This window comes from Drosophila albomicans, chromosome 2R, assembly GCF_009650485.2.
Source record: "Drosophila albomicans strain 15112-1751.03 chromosome 2R, ASM965048v2, whole genome shotgun sequence".
Lineage (NCBI taxonomy): Eukaryota > Metazoa > Arthropoda > Insecta > Diptera > Drosophilidae > Drosophila > Drosophila albomicans.
In genome coordinates, this window is record NC_047631.2 from 29,475,073 (window position 1) to 29,491,549 (window position 16,477).

General features: G+C 40.1%; 6 protein-coding genes across 8 annotated transcripts; 4 read left to right on the forward strand and 2 right to left on the reverse strand.

Annotated features, from left to right (window-relative positions):
* Positions 1-147: 147 nt before the first annotated feature.
* Positions 148-1,864, forward strand: LOC127566183 (pseudouridylate synthase 1 homolog). Of its 2 annotated transcripts, none has more exons than XM_052007985.1 (4): positions 148-290; positions 355-840; positions 898-1,174; positions 1,234-1,864. In XM_052007985.1, exons 1-4 carry the CDS (start codon positions 251-253, stop codon positions 1,760-1,762), a joined length of 1,332 nt encoding a protein of 443 aa, XP_051863945.1. In that variant the 5' UTR covers positions 148-250; the 3' UTR covers positions 1,763-1,864. The 2 variants fall into 2 exon arrangements, with proteins under 2 accessions (XP_051863945.1, XP_051863946.1); XM_052007986.1 differs by having other exon boundaries at positions 280-286.
* Positions 1,779-4,163, reverse strand: LOC127566182 (signal recognition particle subunit SRP72). Its single transcript, XM_052007984.1, has 4 exons — positions 3,964-4,163; positions 2,849-3,891; positions 2,045-2,727; positions 1,779-1,987 (listed from the first exon to the last, which is right to left on the reverse strand). The coding sequence occupies exons 1-4, from the start codon at positions 4,073-4,075 to the stop codon at positions 1,858-1,860; spliced, it is 1,968 nt and encodes a 655-aa protein (XP_051863944.1). The 5' UTR covers positions 4,076-4,163; the 3' UTR covers positions 1,779-1,857.
* A 242-nt stretch (positions 4,164-4,405) lies between these two features.
* On the forward strand, positions 4,406-6,219 carry LOC127566184 (septin-2). Of its 2 annotated transcripts, XM_052007988.1 has the most exons (3): positions 4,406-4,531; positions 4,804-4,918; positions 4,985-6,219. In XM_052007988.1, exons 2-3 carry the CDS (start codon positions 4,909-4,911, stop codon positions 6,094-6,096), a joined length of 1,122 nt encoding a protein of 373 aa, XP_051863948.1. In that variant the 5' UTR covers positions 4,406-4,531; positions 4,804-4,908; the 3' UTR covers positions 6,097-6,219. The 2 variants fall into 2 exon arrangements, with proteins under 2 accessions (XP_051863948.1, XP_051863947.1); XM_052007987.1 differs by lacking the exon at positions 4,406-4,531 and having other exon boundaries at positions 4,736-4,918.
* Positions 6,220-6,378: 159 nt separating this feature from the next.
* On the forward strand, positions 6,379-8,402 carry LOC127565857 (septin-2). Its single transcript, XM_052006576.1, has 2 exons — positions 6,379-6,603; positions 7,070-8,402. The coding sequence occupies exons 1-2, from the start codon at positions 6,456-6,458 to the stop codon at positions 8,179-8,181; spliced, it is 1,260 nt and encodes a 419-aa protein (XP_051862536.1). The 5' UTR covers positions 6,379-6,455; the 3' UTR covers positions 8,182-8,402.
* Positions 8,403-8,756: 354 nt separating this feature from the next.
* On the forward strand, positions 8,757-12,683 carry LOC127565856 (uncharacterized). The gene is made up of 7 exons (XM_052006575.1): positions 8,757-9,167; positions 9,243-9,391; positions 10,173-11,088; positions 11,153-11,272; positions 11,906-12,070; positions 12,135-12,243; positions 12,305-12,683. Exons 1-7 carry the CDS (start codon positions 9,104-9,106, stop codon positions 12,546-12,548), a joined length of 1,767 nt encoding a protein of 588 aa, XP_051862535.1. The 5' UTR covers positions 8,757-9,103; the 3' UTR covers positions 12,549-12,683.
* Positions 12,684-13,931: 1,248 nt separating this feature from the next.
* On the reverse strand, positions 13,932-15,884 carry LOC127565946 (uncharacterized). The gene is made up of 4 exons (XM_052006906.1): positions 15,857-15,884; positions 14,795-15,303; positions 14,352-14,530; positions 13,932-14,043 (listed from the first exon to the last, which is right to left on the reverse strand). Exons 1-4 carry the CDS (start codon positions 15,882-15,884, stop codon positions 13,932-13,934), a joined length of 828 nt encoding a protein of 275 aa, XP_051862866.1.
* Between the last annotated feature and the right edge of the window lie 593 nt (positions 15,885-16,477).

Genomic DNA, 16,477 nt, shown 5'->3' on the forward strand with positions numbered 1-16,477 from the left:
GTAGTTTAATTAATTAACAAGCTGATATAAAGCAATGTTTACTAATTGGCAATTTTTTTTAATAATCATATTTTTATTGAATATTTATTAACTTACTTAATTATAACTCCATCTATTGTAGTGCACCATAGGGTTGTCAAACTTTTCCATCATGCAACAGCTGTGTTGTATACAATAAGCGAGAGAGAAGCGCACGTGTAATTTGGAATTCGTTGGGTTTAACATTTACTGAATTAAATTAAATAAATTAATGCTGTTAAACCACATGCTAAACAGCTACCGAAAGGCAGGTGAATTCCAATGATCTAAAGCCGAGTAATTAACAAATTATAAACTAATTTATGACTTCTACAGTTTGCCTAAAAACAAATTTTATTAGCCGGTCACGACACAAATCTTTTGCTGCTGCAATGAGCGAAGCCCTCGACAAATTGGAACAGGACGTATTGGCAAGAAAGGAGGCCAAGGAAGCTGAGAATAAAAATGTACAAGAAGCTAATCGTGTAAAGCGGACTTTAAAGCGTAAAAAGTGGGTGGACTGGAAGACACAAGATGACGAGGATGCGGCGAATGGCGTAAAACGTGCTCCTTTTGATCCTGCGGATCGCATCAAGCGCAAGAAGAGCGCCATACTGCTAAGCTATTGTGGGGCCAACTATTTTGGCATGCAACGCAATCCGGGAATGCAAACCATCGAGGAGGAACTGTTCAAGGTGATGCTGAAGCACAAATGGATCACCGAGGATTCCTTTGAGCAGGTGCAAATTGCGTGCTTTCAACGTGCTGCGCGCACTGATAAAGGCGTCTCGGCGGCGCGTCAAGTGTGCTCTGTGAAGCTGCGTGAGTTTTAGATGCTTTTAATCTTGATTTGAGCTTATTGAATCTCCCAATTCGCAGCTGAGGAATTGAATTTAGAGGCATTCAATCAGGATTTGCCCGAGGAGATTCGTTTGTTCGGCGTGGAACGCGTTACTAAAGGCTTCAATGCCAAGGATCAGTGCAATGCACGCACTTACACATACACATTGCCCACTGTGGCATTTGCTTCAAGTTCTGAGGAAACGCCGCCGGATCAGGAGACGTATCGCATTCCCCCGGAACTCACGGAAAAAGTCAGCGAAACACTCAAGCTCTTCGAGGGAACGAAAAATTTTCACAACTTTACGAGTAAAAAGTAAGTTGCACTGTTTAGACAAATTAAATTTTGGGAATTTATAACACATTTATGTACAGAAACTTTTTAGATCCCTCCGCCAAGCGTTTCATCATGTCCTTCACATGCAGTACGCCATTCCAGAGTCCACAAGGAGTGGAATTCGTTACACTGAAAGTAAAGGGTCAGAGCTTTATGCTGCATCAGATACGAAAAATGGTTGGCTTAACTATTGCCATCGTGCGAGGTAACACAACGACGGCGACGCTGGAGCGTGCGTTGACGGAGGAGCGTCTTGATTTACCCATGGCGCCTGGTCTGGGCCTCGTCTTGGATACAGTGCACTATGAGCGTTACAACGATCGATATGGCAAGGATGGCATTCATTCGCCACTCACCTGGGAGGCGCAGGAGCAGCAAGTGCGTGAGTTCATAGAGAAGTACATCTATGCGAATATCTACAAAACGGAAGCGGAGCAAAAGAATCTATTGGATTGGCTGAGTACTCTGCACTATCACTCGTACGACACGAGAAGGGAAGAGGCGACAACTGAAGCTGGCGGCAGTCAAAAGAAGAGCAGTAACGAGGATGATGATGGCGAGGAATAGTTAAAAGTAAACATAGTTATAGTTTTGAATTCAAGACCCATATTGTAATTTTTATAGCAATGCAACATATTGTATAAAATAAATGCGGCTAAAGTTTAGAAACGTCCGCCCTTCTTCTTCTTGTGTCCACCCTTGCGATGTTGTTGCCTGGGACCAGGAGTAGGCTCCTGATAAACTGGCGTCGCGGGCGAGTTCTTGCTCAAATTAGCGCGATTCGACATGTCGCTGTAAAAACATAAATAAGTTAGCAAAGTCGTTGGTTTAATTGTAACTGTCACTTACTATTGGTCAGCTGCACCAGTGGCCATGCCCTGGGAGCCCTTGATGACATCCTTGCCACGTGCGCCACCACGCTTCTTACGGAATCCTGTGCGCTCGTACTTGGGCAACCAACGTTCGGGATCAGGTCCGACTTCAGCATTATAGTTCTTGGGGAGTTTGCCTTTGCGTTTGCGATTGGCGCTCTTCTTCTCAGCTGCCGGTGTGCTCGGTGAGGGTTCGATTTTGGCATTGGCCGACTTCTTGGCCGCCTTGGTGGACATTACCCAATTGGCCGCCTCGAGTGCATCAATTTCCGAGGCAGTGGTCAAAGTTTCTAGCTTGGGCAAACGACGACTTATTTCCAACGCACGCTTGGGATTAAATTGCGCATAGGCAATAACAAGCTGAGCTAACACCTTCATGTCGTTGGGCTTTAGCTTGAGCAGCTCCTCCAACGAACTGGCCGCCGTCTCTGAGGCGCCACCACGCAAATGAAATTCGGCTGCTTGACGCCACATGTCCGACAAATCGCCGCTGCTGACATTGTTCTGCTTATACCATTCAACGGCCGACTTGAGCACGTCGGAGGCAGCGGGCTTGTTGTCAGTTCCCAGATAAAGCGAGACAAGTGCGGAGACAACGCCAGGCTTGTACTTGGCTTCGCCCAGCGACAGCAGCGTTTCAATAGCATCTTTGCGATTACCCTGTAAACAAACAATTTTAGTTCAAAAGTTGATCATCCAATAAATACAATTCTTAGTAAGGGAGAAGCTTGGAATATTTCTTCGTTACGTTCAGTTAAGACGAAGGCACTAAGTTGCTTACCTGAAGCAACTGCAGCTGAATGATGGCGAATTTGCTAACAAATGCATGCGTCTTGTTCGCGACTGCAAATTTCTGCAACTGCTCAATGGCATCCTTATGCTTCTTGTCCTTGGCCAGTTGACTGCAGCGTATTAGTAGAGCCTCAAACTCAACTTGTGGATAGCTAGTGACCAGTTTTTGTGTCAGTTGCTGCACTTGATCGCTGGCATTTGTATAAAGTGCCAACAGACAATTGTTTAAGGCAATAATTTGCTTTTGGCGCGACGTGAGCTTTGGCTCGCAAGCTTCTGCCATGGCAGCGCGTATTTTCTTCTTGGAATCAAAGACATTTTGATCCTTATTGATGACCACCGCATTATTGCTGGCCACCGCTACGAGAGCTGCATCCTTTGGCTTGTGACGCAAGCACTCAGCGTAAATAACGCTGGCCTCCTTCAGCTTGCCCTGCTGCTGCAGACAATATGCCAACTGAACACGTATCACGTCCAGCTCCTCAAGTATTTCCTCCTCGCTGGCGCCCTCTTCCTCGAGAAACTCGCGGCACAACTTCTCGCTAGTGCGCAACTTGCGTTCGGCTTCCACGAACTTTTGGCGATTAGATTGAATGCAAGCGCTATTGAAATATTGTTCGTAGGTGTCCTCAGGCACATCGGGCACTTCCTTTTCCTTGTCTAACGCCAAGTTTGCAGCTACTGCACTTAGATTGGTGCGACGTTCATCTTCATATTCATCGCTAGTATTCTTAATGATATCCTTATAGGCATCCAGACAGTCATCATAGCGCTCCAGGCGATACAGAATTTGAGTGCGCAACTCCTTGAGCTTGGGTGGCAGCGGTTGAGGTAAACCCGCATCATCGATGGTCTTCAGCGCTTGCAGTTGCTTGTTCAAGCGATACTCGCAGTAGGATTTCTCGAAGATCAGCGATGTGCTGAGACGATTCTTCTCAATGAACTTATGAGCTTCGTCGAACTTGGACAGTTGCATGAGGCAGACAACTTTGCAGTGTAATGCCGTTTGGTCATCGGGAGCAACTCCTAAAACTGGGAGACACAAAAAAAAAAACGTTTAGAGGGGGAATTTTTGCGACACATGCTCCACAAAAATTTACTTACTGCGATTAACGGCTTTAACGGCTTTGTCGAACTCCTGATTCTGGCCAAACTTGTGCACATCGGCGTAGGCCGCTTTAATAAGCGCCTCTTTTGGATTTGTGTCTTTCGACATAGTTTTAAAACAAAAATATTAGCACAAATTTAATATCAGACAGTGAACTTTCGCCTCGTTTGCAACTTTTTTGACAGCTGGACACATCAGCAACAGCGTGACCGCACCATGCTTACCAAAATATACTGTTGAAACGCCATCAATTATACCACATTGTGACCCGATAGTGTGACCGATATCGCAATAAAGGCAGTTCTGTTTGAAAATTATGATAAGCGACAGCTGCCGTTCATATTAAAGAAATAATAATTAAATATGTACATATATATAACTAAGTACATCTTCAGTTCCCAAGTAAAGCGAAAAACCCGAAAATTACACATTAATTGCCGTTGTTTCCGCAACAAAATGGCCGCTATAGTAGCCAGGTAGATAGGTGCCTTGCACCTTGTAAAATGTCGCGGAATATAAGTTTTTGCATTGCAGCTGTCACAGAGATTAAAAAGGAGATGCTGGGTAAGTCCCTTGTGCAAATTATCTTCGTCCTTTCTCTTACCTGTTTCCTTATAAAAACTGCAACCTCTTGGCGAAATGATACAGTCTGCTGACAATCATTGAGCGTACAACAACTCCAAACAAAGTTTATTTTGCAATTATTCAATAAACCTAATTAAAGTGTTATAGTAAAATCATTAGACAACATTTTAACTTTAAACAAAAACATCTCTAAGACAATCTTGTGTGAAATTGTTTCTAAAATGTCTGCAATTGATACTCCAAACAAAAAGGAACCAAATTTTCGATCGCTGAAACCGTCAGGACATGTGGGATTTGATAGTCTCCCTGATCAGTTGGTTAATAAAAGCGTTGAAAATGGATTTGTATTCAACATCATGTGCATAGGTAAGTTTGTGACATAATTATATGTGTCTCTATACACTTTAATTAATAATATTCCTTTAAATTTAGGCGAGACCGGTCTTGGCAAATCCACATTAATGGATACACTGTTTAATACCAGTTTCGAGTCTACGCCGAGTCCTCACATATTGCCCAGTGTTAAATTAAAAGCGCACACTTATGAATTACAAGAAAGTAATGTTCGACTTAAACTAACGATCTGTGATACTGTTGGATATGGCGATCAGATCAACAAGGACGATTCTTTCAAAGCTGTTGTCGATTATCTCGACGTTCAGTTCGAGATCTATTTGCAGGAAGAACTAAAAATTAAGCGCTCCCTTACAACGTGCCATGACAGTCGCATTCACATTTGCCTCTACTTTATCTGTCCCACGGGACACGGCTTGAAGTCTTTGGACTTGGTCTGCATGAAGAAGTTGGATAGCAAGGTTAATATTATCCCAGTGATTGCCAAAGCTGATACTATTTCGAAGGAGGAACTACAAAGATTCAAGGCAAAAATCATCCAGGAACTGAAGAGCAATGGTGTTCAGATCTATCAGTTCCCCACAGACGACGAAACTGTTGCAGACACCAATAGCTTGATGAATGCGCATTTTCCCTTTGCTGTTGTTGGCAGCACTGAATTTATTAAGGTGGGCAATAAACTCATCCGTGCTCGTCAGTATCCCTGGGGTACTGTCCAAGTGGAAAATGAAAACCATTGCGATTTTGTGAAGCTACGAGAGATGCTCATTCGAACCAATATGGAAGATATGCGCGAGAAGACACACATAAAACATTATGAACTATATCGGCAGAAGCGTTTAGAGCAGATGGGTTTTATTGATGTGGACAGCGAGAACAAGCCAGTTTCATTTCAACAAACGTTCGAGGTCAAGCGCTCCAATCATTTGGCTGAATTGCAATCTAAGGAAGAGAAAGTGCGCCAAATGTTTGTCCAGCGAGTAAAGGAAAAGGAAACGGAGCTCAAAGATAGCGAGAAAGATTTGCATTTGAAGTTCGAAAAGTTGAAGAATGATCATGCTGAGGAGAAACGTAAGCATGAAGAATCTCGCAAAGCTCTGGAAGAGGAATTTTTAGAATTTCAAAGGCGTAAGCAACAGGTGGCTGCCTCCCACAATATCATGACACTGGGCAAAAGTAAGAAAAAATAGCAAACACATTGGCTATAAGCAATGTCTTCGAGTATTTTCTGCATTTTTATTATGATTAGCTTAATGCCATTTTTAATTTCATATAATATAACAACCAAATTATTTTAAATAAATGTATTTTCTTGCACAACAATGTTTTTTTTTTTAAATTTAAAATTCGTATTTTATAGTGTGACCAACTTGGCGCAATTTGCTTTTAGAATAAAGACAGCCCTGTCATAGTCGTGCATTTTGCGCAATGCAACAGTATATTTGGTTATCCAAGATATGGCCACGCTGATTATATCAAGAAAATCACTCTCTGGCGACGCCTTTGCGAGCATCTCTTGTATCCGTGTTTTTTTGTGAAATTGTGTAAAATGTCGGCTGAAGTTGATTTTGTAAACAAAAAGGAAATGCATTTACGCACTCTAAAGCAGTCGGGTCATGTAGGATTTGATAGTTTGCCCGATCAATTGGTCAATAAAAGCGTTCAAAACGGATTCGTTTTCAACGTCATGTGTATAGGTGCGTATGTATGTGTGTATGCATATACACTTAAAGATTTGCTGACATGCGTGTGTATGTGTGGGTGCCCAGCGAATGTGTGTATGCGGCATTGTCTATGTGTGCAATATGTGAATCAACGATGAGAAATATTTAGCTTGCTTCAGAGAGAAGTGCATTGCACACAACATTTTAAAGCAGAGCAACACTCCCTGAGTCACTTACATATACACTCGCATACATATACTTATGCACGTGTATATGTGTGTGTACGTGTAAACATTGAAATCGTTGTGGAGTAGATTAATATGCAAAGTGTCTAGCAATCGATTTTCATCAATTGCTTTCTACAATTTCACCCTGACACAAATATTTATGCAGTGCCCAATTGAAGCCACTTGAGATCTCTCTAAGCATATCGCTTGAACCACATGTCTTGTCTAATATGGCCCCGTTTTCACCCTCCTTGATTTTCCTTGAATTGCAGGCGAGACCGGGCTTGGCAAATCCACATTGATGGACACACTGTTCAACACCAGTTTCGAGTCCACGCCGAGCCCTCACACCTTACCCAGCGTTAAATTGAAGGCTCACACTTACGAACTACAAGAGAGTAACGTTCGACTTAAGCTGACGATTTGCGATACTGTCGGATATGGAGATCAGATTAACAAGGATGATTCTTTCAAGGCAGTCGTCGACTACATTGATGCCCAGTTCGAGAATTATTTGCAGGAAGAGCTCAAGATTAAGCGATCACTTGTCACATGTCATGACAGTCGCATACATATTTGCCTCTACTTTATCTGTCCAACGGGACATGGCTTGAAGTCCTTGGATTTGGTCTGCATGAAGAAGCTGGATAGCAAGGTTAACATTATCCCAGTGATTGCCAAAGCTGATACTATTTCCAAGGCGGAACTTCAACGATTTAAGGCCAAGATCATCCAGGAACTCAATAGCAATGGCGTTCACATCTATCAGTTTCCTACTGACGACGAAACTGTTGCAGACACCAATAGTTTGATGAATGCGCATATTCCCTTTGCTGTTGTTGGCAGCACCGAGTTTATTAAGGTGGGCAATAAACTCATCCGTGCTCGTCAGTACCCCTGGGGTACTGTCCAAGTGGAGAACGAGACACATTGCGATTTTGTGAAGCTGCGAGAGATGCTTATTCGCACCAATATGGAAGATATGCGAGAGAAAACGCACACAAGACATTACGAACTCTATCGACAAAAGCGACTAGAGCAGATGGGCTTCAGTGATGTGGACAGCGAGAACAAGCCTGTCTCGTTCCAACAAACATTCGAAGCCAAGCGCTCCAATCATCTGGCTGAATTGCAGTCCAAGGAAGAGGAAGTGCGTCAGATGTTTGTGCAGCGCGTTAAGGAAAAGGAGGCTGAGCTCAAGGACAGTGAGAAGGATTTGCATTTGAAGTTTGAGAAACTCAAGCGTGATCATGCTGAGGAAAAACGCAAACTTGAGGAATCTCGCAAAGCGCTGGAAGAGGACTACATCGATTTCCAGAGGCGCAAGCAGCAGTTGGCTACAGCTCATCATACACTGACGCTGGGCAAGAGCAAGAAGAAGTAGACGACGCATTGTAAAATGTCTTTGAACAATATCTTCGAGTATTTTGTGCGTTTTGCTTATTCCAAAGTAATTATTGCTTTTTTCATCTCGTTGTATTTCATTTATGCTATTAAGTTTACTTTAAATATTAACATATACACACCAACATACATACATAATACATATATGTATAATTATTTACAACTAACGAATAAACGAACTTAGTATTTTAAAAATAAAAACTGTTTCAATCAGCAGCGTTGCCATATGTTTTAAGGACCGATGAGTGGATGGTTAATTTGAGGTGCGTGAGCGAACTGACTCAACGGTTTTATTCAACGCTATAATTTTTCAACTGCCCTAATTTAACAAGATCGATTTAAATAACATAACTATCTATAGTTAAAAAGGATACAAATCAAAACAATTATTGTACAGGCGAATCTACTTATAAATTTGTGTTTTAAGAATAAATAGCCGGCTTAGTAGCGTTGCCACAATTACAAAAAAAATTCTTGCATTGATCAACAGTTGTAAATATTGTGGTATATGTTTGCTAAGCACCTTGGTATTTTTTGAAGTAAATCATGCGGTCACACTTCTGCTATTGCGATTCACTTGCAGTTCTGTAAAATAAACGAAAACGCAATAATAGGCATACAAAAACATTAAAAAGCCAATAAAGTAAAAGCAATAGCAAACGCAAGCTAGCTAAAATAGTTCTACCATCTCGTATAGTTTTCAACGTGGCTGTGAGATCGCTGTGAAATCCAATTAGAATTTTGTGTTTTGTGTGAGTGTTTTTTTTGTTTTTCTTTCTTGGGGCGGGGGTTGCTACGAGTGTTGAGGAGAGTGTTACAAAAGTGGTTTTTCATTATATGCGGAAAGTGTCGGATATTCCAGACCCCTATATTACTACTACCAATTTTATTGCTTTGCAAAAATGCTTAGCATGAGCAATAGAGTGCTAGAAATAATTTCAGTGATATGCGTTCTTTTCCATACAGGTAAACAAACAAAACATGAATAATGCTAATGAAAACTTACAATAATTGTGGATAATATTTTTCACCCCGTTTCAGTTAATTGTAAGCACGTTGTTATAACGGCACCTAAACATATCCTTCTTGGATCGACTGTGAACGTATCGGCCACACTCTATGATGGCAATAAAGTGGCCGAAAAGGGCACCTACAAATTTGCGTGGAAGGCGAGCGGTGGCCAAAAAGAGGTAAACGAGTCAACAGTAAATAACAATAATAGCAAAAGAAAGCGTCGATTTTGCCATAAAGTCATACAAACACAACCCGCTTAACATGAACAACAATCTAATTGTTATGACTAATTGTGCACACATATGCAAAAAGGGGGACAAAGCACTCGTCGTGATTGTCGCAACGAACTCTTTATGCCCTATACCTGTTCTATATATGTATTTCTCTTTTTGCTATGATAAAAAAAGAAAAATAGGAAAGCTGTAGTCGACTCTAAGATACCATCTAATAGCATCTAACTTTAGTGTTTTAGATTCCGAATCTTAAAAAAATGAGTTAGAACAATTTTTACAAACTTAATAGTAAAATAATTTCCAGCATATTTCGAAGTCGGAAATACTTCCACTTTTATTCATATTATAATAACTTATGTTGTATGCATTGTATGGCATTATCTTCTAAAGCTTGGTGCAAATACATTCAAATGTAATGCACATGTATATTCCCTCGGTATTTCCCAAGCGCTATTTATAGCAAAACGCTTTAATTGACATCTATTCACTCGATATATCGCATTTACAATGCAAATTCTGCGTCACTTGATAGGCTAGTTTGGTTTTTGTTGGTGCCTGGCACGTTTTGACAGCCTTTTCCCAAAGGTATTATGCGCTCAGTGGACTCGACAAGATCAATTAATTTAATGCGCCGTCGCAAATACTGGTTCTCCGCTAATTAAACTGCGTCACATCAAAATTAATGAATACATATTTGCTCTTGTTGTCTTCTTTGAAAATTCAGGAATTCGCGATCTCTGAACCGATCAGCAATTGGACTGTAAAATATCCCAGGGTTGCATCAAAACTCGGGACTCATCGTTTGGAAGTCACCGTTTACGAGGAATACATCGTGTGGTTTTCAGTTGCTCAAGCTGAACAAAACTTCGAACTCGTCGATTCGCTGACGGGCAGCTTGCAGTTGATACAGCATGAAAAGGTGCGCCAGGAGGATTTTGTGTCCACACAGGAAATAGTAAATCACCGCATTGATCTGTGGCCGGCTGATTATAATTTTTTAGAGGAGAATAACTACTATGTCAATACCTATTGGTTCCAAAATTGTACATATCTGGGCATGTCGCATGCCTATGAATATCAAGCAATATACCCCGAGGCTAATCAATACTATAACATTGGAGTTTTGGTTGTTGCCTCACCCAATGCCCCGCCAGAGCCCACAACATCAACGACAACCACAACAACGACGACGACGACGACGACAACTACCACTACAACAACTACAACTTCTACTACCTCGACGACAACGCCCGCAACAACAACAACGTCGACTACTCCCGCGTCAACCACAACAACACTAGCCACAACCACACATCCAGCTACAACAACAACAACAAAGCCAACAACGACAACAAAGCCAAATCAATCGCGTCGTCGCAGACGTGACTTGAACCAAACAATGCACGCAAATGCCGCATTGCTTGGTTTGAATTTATCAGATGCCAAACAAAAACAACTCGAGAGCAACAACAACACTGCTGATGCCAACTCATCCGTTGCTTTAATAAATCCCTTGGGCGTGCGTAAGATTCAGCTATTGCCAGCTCCGGCGCCGCCTTTCAATTGCATCGATGGCAACGTGATTGCTAAAGATGCAAACAACACTTATGGCGTTTTCCAACATCGTATTATCTCCAAAAGTGAGTACTAAAATAAATATTTAGTTAACCACATAAAAGCATATTATAATATAATAAATTTCAGCACCCATTTCCAATTTTGGCACCACCGGCAAGAATTGGGTGGAGCACTGGAAGCTCACGGAACTCAAAGTCAATTTCAAGGGCTCTCCGCCTTTCGAATACTGCACATTGGCGTTTAATGGTATGTACTAACAGTGCTATAATTATTAGAGTTGGGAACATGTTTGAATGGTTTGTGTCTTCTAGTTGTGCTGAAAGAAAATCATACTTCAGTGCCTATCTCATAATAATCCGTGTTGGGATCAATTTTAAATAGTATAAGATAGAATCGTGGGTAATCCGTTTCATTAAAAAAGCCGTAAATCGCTTAACATTTGAGTTCTTTGATAATGCAGTCAGTGAGTAAAGACAAATCGTCTACGCCCCCTTATACTCTTCCCTAGGCGGTGTCAGAAAGCTTTTTACTAGAATGAGATATCAGTAGTTGCGCGGATTTACAAAACATCAACTATCTCAAGATTTGGTTATATTGTTTTTTGTATAAATAATTCCATTTAAATTATTTATTAAGTACATGTTTTAGATTGTGAGGGATGTAATAAAGGTCTTAAGAAAAATATTTTTATTGCATTGTAAAAATATCTAGAAGGTTATTTGTTAAAACATTGGGAAAAGTGATGATGGGTTGGTATTGGTTTGTTGATAAGTGACAGTCATATAACATCGATATGATTCTGTATATTAAGTTTTTCATTTGATGAATTGATGTATGTTATTTTGTTGTTAACTTAATTCCATTGTATTCACTTTGCAGCACCTTACAATGCCACAGGCAACGAGACGTGCAGCCCATATATTAAGCAAGACCAAAACGAAATTGACTTTAGGCGCTACTATGTAGAGAGCCGGGCCATATTGTTTTTCATACGCAACGAAGTTTCGGAGACTGTCAATCAGGTCACCGTCAATATCTATGAAGGTAAGAGCTTTAATACGCTTCGCTTTAATATGGTTTTAACTTCATTTTTTTGTTTATGCTTTAGCCAAACGACAGTCACAACTCTCAGTGGTAGTTGTGCCCATTGCTTGCACTCTCGTCGCCGTTTGTCTAGTCATCTTTGGCGCTGCATACTATATTCAAAGTGGCAATCGGTGAGTTTTTCGCGAGTTTCCATTTCAGAAAGTATTGATTTAAAATATTTTTTTACTTAAGGTTTAATGTGGAGGTGGCTGATTTCAATTTCGGTGACACGCAATCGGTGGACATGGAATACAAGACATTCCAGCAGCGATTGATTGACAGCATACGCGATGCGTGGCCATGGCCCAGGTGGCGTCGCTATTCACAGTCTAGCACGGATCTCATTGCCGATCAGCCATCACCACGTGAAGGCGGTGGATTTGGCGATAATGCTGGCGAAGTGGACAGCAGTTTGCGCTACAATACGTTCAATTAATTACTCTTATTGCGATCGCTATTGTAGCATTATTTGTTATATAATCGTATCATTTAACCGATTTAATTTAATTTAATTTACTAGTCGTAAGTTATCAAATTTGATTTTTGAATCGGTGAGTTTCGTACTTTTTACGTCATAAAATATGGTTATTTTGGTAGTGTGCTTCACAATCTCTTATTCATTTTATTTTTTATATTTTTTGTTACCTTGTTGCCCCTTAACTTTAACAATCCTTCTCACACATCAAAAAACGCACACTTAACATGCTCACCAAAATTGTCAAAAAACAAACAAAAAAAATTGATATATCATTTATTGAAAGCAAATGAAGAAAAAGTCTATGGACACAGCTGATATTCTCATAAAATGTTGTAAAAGACTGTCTTTGTTCTAAAAAAAGCAACAAGAAAAAGCAAGTAAGCGAACTTACTGCTACAAAATTGTTTGTATCAAGTCAAAGCATTGAATGATTGTATGCAATATAAGGGCAAATCCCCTCAAACTCTCGAAAAACTATAAGACAAAAGATACACGAAATATTATACATAACAAAACACCTACATACATACAAGCAACAAAAAAACGCAAAATATAATATATTCATTGTGATAGAACTAACAGTATATTTGTATGTTTCAAACAAAAAAATAAGAAGAACACGGTCAAGACGAAAAAACTAAATTATTATAATACCACATGGTTTGTGCCGATGAAAATAAAAATTCTTAATAGAATGACATACAAGTAAATACTTATATGTGAACATATAAAAATCGTTTGTGATATTTCTGTTTCAATTACTATGTAATTGTAAATAATTTCAGCATTAACGAATCATGTTGTCTGCTAGCATGGACTGCTGACAGTTGAAGACTCAACCATAACCTCAGTCAGGGAGCTGCGATTGGAATTCGAGAGCGATTGCCTATGCTTGTGATTTTATTATAAGCCGCTTCCTAGGATTCCAGGCATGAATGTTCTACCATCGTCTCTAATTAAACATCAAAGTCAACACCATGTTATATATAAAGATGAAAAACATGGAAAATTTGTGGCCGATAATCAATTTATTGAAATTAGTGTGTATTTCAATTTTATTCCAAAATCCACATATTTTATTTTTATACTTTTTGTTCATATGGGACAGATCTCAAAAATGTTGGAAAGGGAAATAAGTTTGGAATAGGAAGATTGGGTATTAATGGTGGAAGAGGAGGCAAGGTTGATAGAACCGGTGGTGGTGGTAATAGGGGAGGGAAAGGTAAAGCCAAATTAGGAGGTTGCAATAAAGGAAACACAGGTGGGGGTGGGAATATTGGTAAAGGTGCTGGAATTATTAAAGGTGGTCGAGGTAATCGGTGATGGTGAGTGTGGTGGTGATTATGGTGATGGTGTGAAGGTGTAGTAGACGTTATAGAATTTGTAGTGATTACGGTAGAAGTTGGTGTTGTAGATTCTGTAGTTGTTACCGTAGAAGTTGGTGATGTAGATTCTTTAGTTGTTACGGTAGAAGTTGGTGTTGTAGATTCTGTAGTTGATACGGTAGAAGTTGGTGTTGTAGATTCTGTAGTTGTTACGGTAGATGTTGGTGTTGTAGATTCAGTAGTTGTTACGGTAGACGTTGGTGTTGTAGATTCTGTAGTTGTTACGGTAGATGTTGGTGTTGTAGATTCAGTAGTTGTTACGGTAGAAGTTGGTGTTGTAGATTCTGTAGTTGTTACGGTAGACGTTGGCGTTGTAGATTCTGTAGTTGTTACCGTAGAAGTTGGTGTTGTAGATTCTGTAGTTGTTACGGTAGAAGTTGGTGTTGTAGATTCTGTGGTTGTTACCGTAGAAGTTGGTGTTGTAGATTCTGTAGTTGTTACGGTAGAAGTTGGTGTTGTAGATTCTGTGGTTGTTACCGTAGAAGTTGGTGTTGTAGATTCTGTAGTTGTTTCGGTAGATGTTGGTGTTGTAGATTCTGTAGTTGTTACGGTGGAAGTTGGTGTTGTAGATTCTGTAGTTGTTACGGTAGAAGTTGGTGTTGTAGATTCTGTAGTTGTTACCGTAGAAGTTGGTGTTGTAGATTCTGTAGTTGTTACGGTAGAAGTTGGTGTTGTAGATTCTGTGGTTGTTACCGTAGAAGTTGGTGTTGTAGATTCAGTAGTTGTTTCGGTAGACGTTGGTGTTGTAGATTCTGTAGTTGTTACGGTAGATGTTGGTGTTGTAGATTCAGTAGTTGTTACGGTAGAAGTTGGTGTTGTAGATTCTGTAGTTGTTACGGTAGACGTTGGTGTTGTAGATTCTGTAGTTGTAATTGTAGAAGTTGGTGTTGTAGATTCTGTAGTTGTTACGGTAGAAGTTGGTGTTGTAGATTCAGTAGTTGTTACGGTAGATGTTGGTGTTGTAGATACTGTAGTTGTTACCGTAGAAGTTGGTGTTGTAGATTCTGTAGTTGTTACGGTAGATGTTGGTGTTGTAGATTCTGTAGCTGTTACGGTCGATGTTGGTGTTGTAGAGTCTGTAGTTGTTACGGTAGACGTTGGTGTTGTAGATTCTTTAGTTGTTACCGTAGAAGTTGGTGTTGTAGATTCTGGAGTTGTTACGGTAGAAGTTGGTGTTGTAGATTCAGTAGTTGTTACGGTAGATGTTGGTGTTGTAGATTCTGTAGTTGTTACGGTGGAAGTTGGTGTTGTAGATTCTGTAGTTGTTACGGTAGAAGTTGGTGTTGTAGATTCTGTAGTTGTAATTGTGGAAGTTGGTGTTGTAGATTCTGTAGTTGTTACGGTAGATGTTGGTGTTGTAGATTCTGTAGTTGTTACGGTCGATGTTGGTTTTGTAGAGTCTGTAGTTGTTACGGTAGAAGATGGTGTTGTAGATTCTGTAGATGTTACGGTAGATGTTGGTGTTGTAGATTCTGTAGTTGTTACCGTAGAAGTTGGTGTTGTAGATTCTGTAGTTGTTACGGTAGACGTTGGTGTTGTAGATTCTGTAGTTGTAATTGTAGAAGTTGGTGTTGTAGATTCTGTAGTTGTTACGGTAGAAGTTGGTGTTGTAGATTCTGTAGTTGTTACGGTGGAAGTTGGTGTTGAAGATTCTGTAGTTGTTACGGTAGAAGTTGGTGTTGTAGATTCTGTAGTTGTTAAGGTAGAAGTTGGTGTTGTAGATTCTGTAGTTGTAATTGTAGAAGTTGGTGTTGTAGATTCTGTAGTTGTTAATGTAGAAGTTGGTGTTGTAGATTCTGTAGTTGTAGTTGTAGAAGTTGGTGTTGTAGATTCTGTAGTTGTTACTGTAGAAGTTGGTGTTGTAGATTCTGTAGTTGTTACTGTAGAAGTTGGTGTTGTAGCGGTACATATCGGCAGAAAGGGATATGTTTCACACAATGATAACGTAGAAGATATTGTTGGTGTTGTGGATTCGGTAGTTGTAATTGTAGAAGTTGGTGTTGTAGACTCTGTAGTAGACTCTGTAGTTGTTACGGTAGAAGTTGGTGTTGTAGATTCTGTAGTTGTTACGGTAGAAGTTGGTGTTGTAGATTCTGTAGTTGTTACGGTAGAAGTTGGTGTTGTAGATTCTGTAGTTGTTACGGTAGAAGTTGGTGTTGTAGATTCTGTAGTTGTTACGGTAGAAGTTGGTGTTGTAGATTCTGTAGTTGTTACCGTAGAAGTTGGTGTTGTAGATTCTGTAGTTGTTACGGTAGAAGTTGGTGTTGTAGATTCTGTAGTTGTAATTGTAGAAGTTGGTGTTGTAGATTCTGTAGTTGTTACTGTAGAAGTTGGTGTTGTAGATTCTGTAGTTGTTACTGTAGAAGTTGGTGTTGTAGCGGTACATATCGGCAGAAAGGGATATGTTTCACACAATGATAACGTAGAAGATATTGTTGGTGTTGTGGATTCGGTAGTTGAGTAGTTGTAATTGTAGAAGTTGGTGTTGTAGACTCTGTAGTA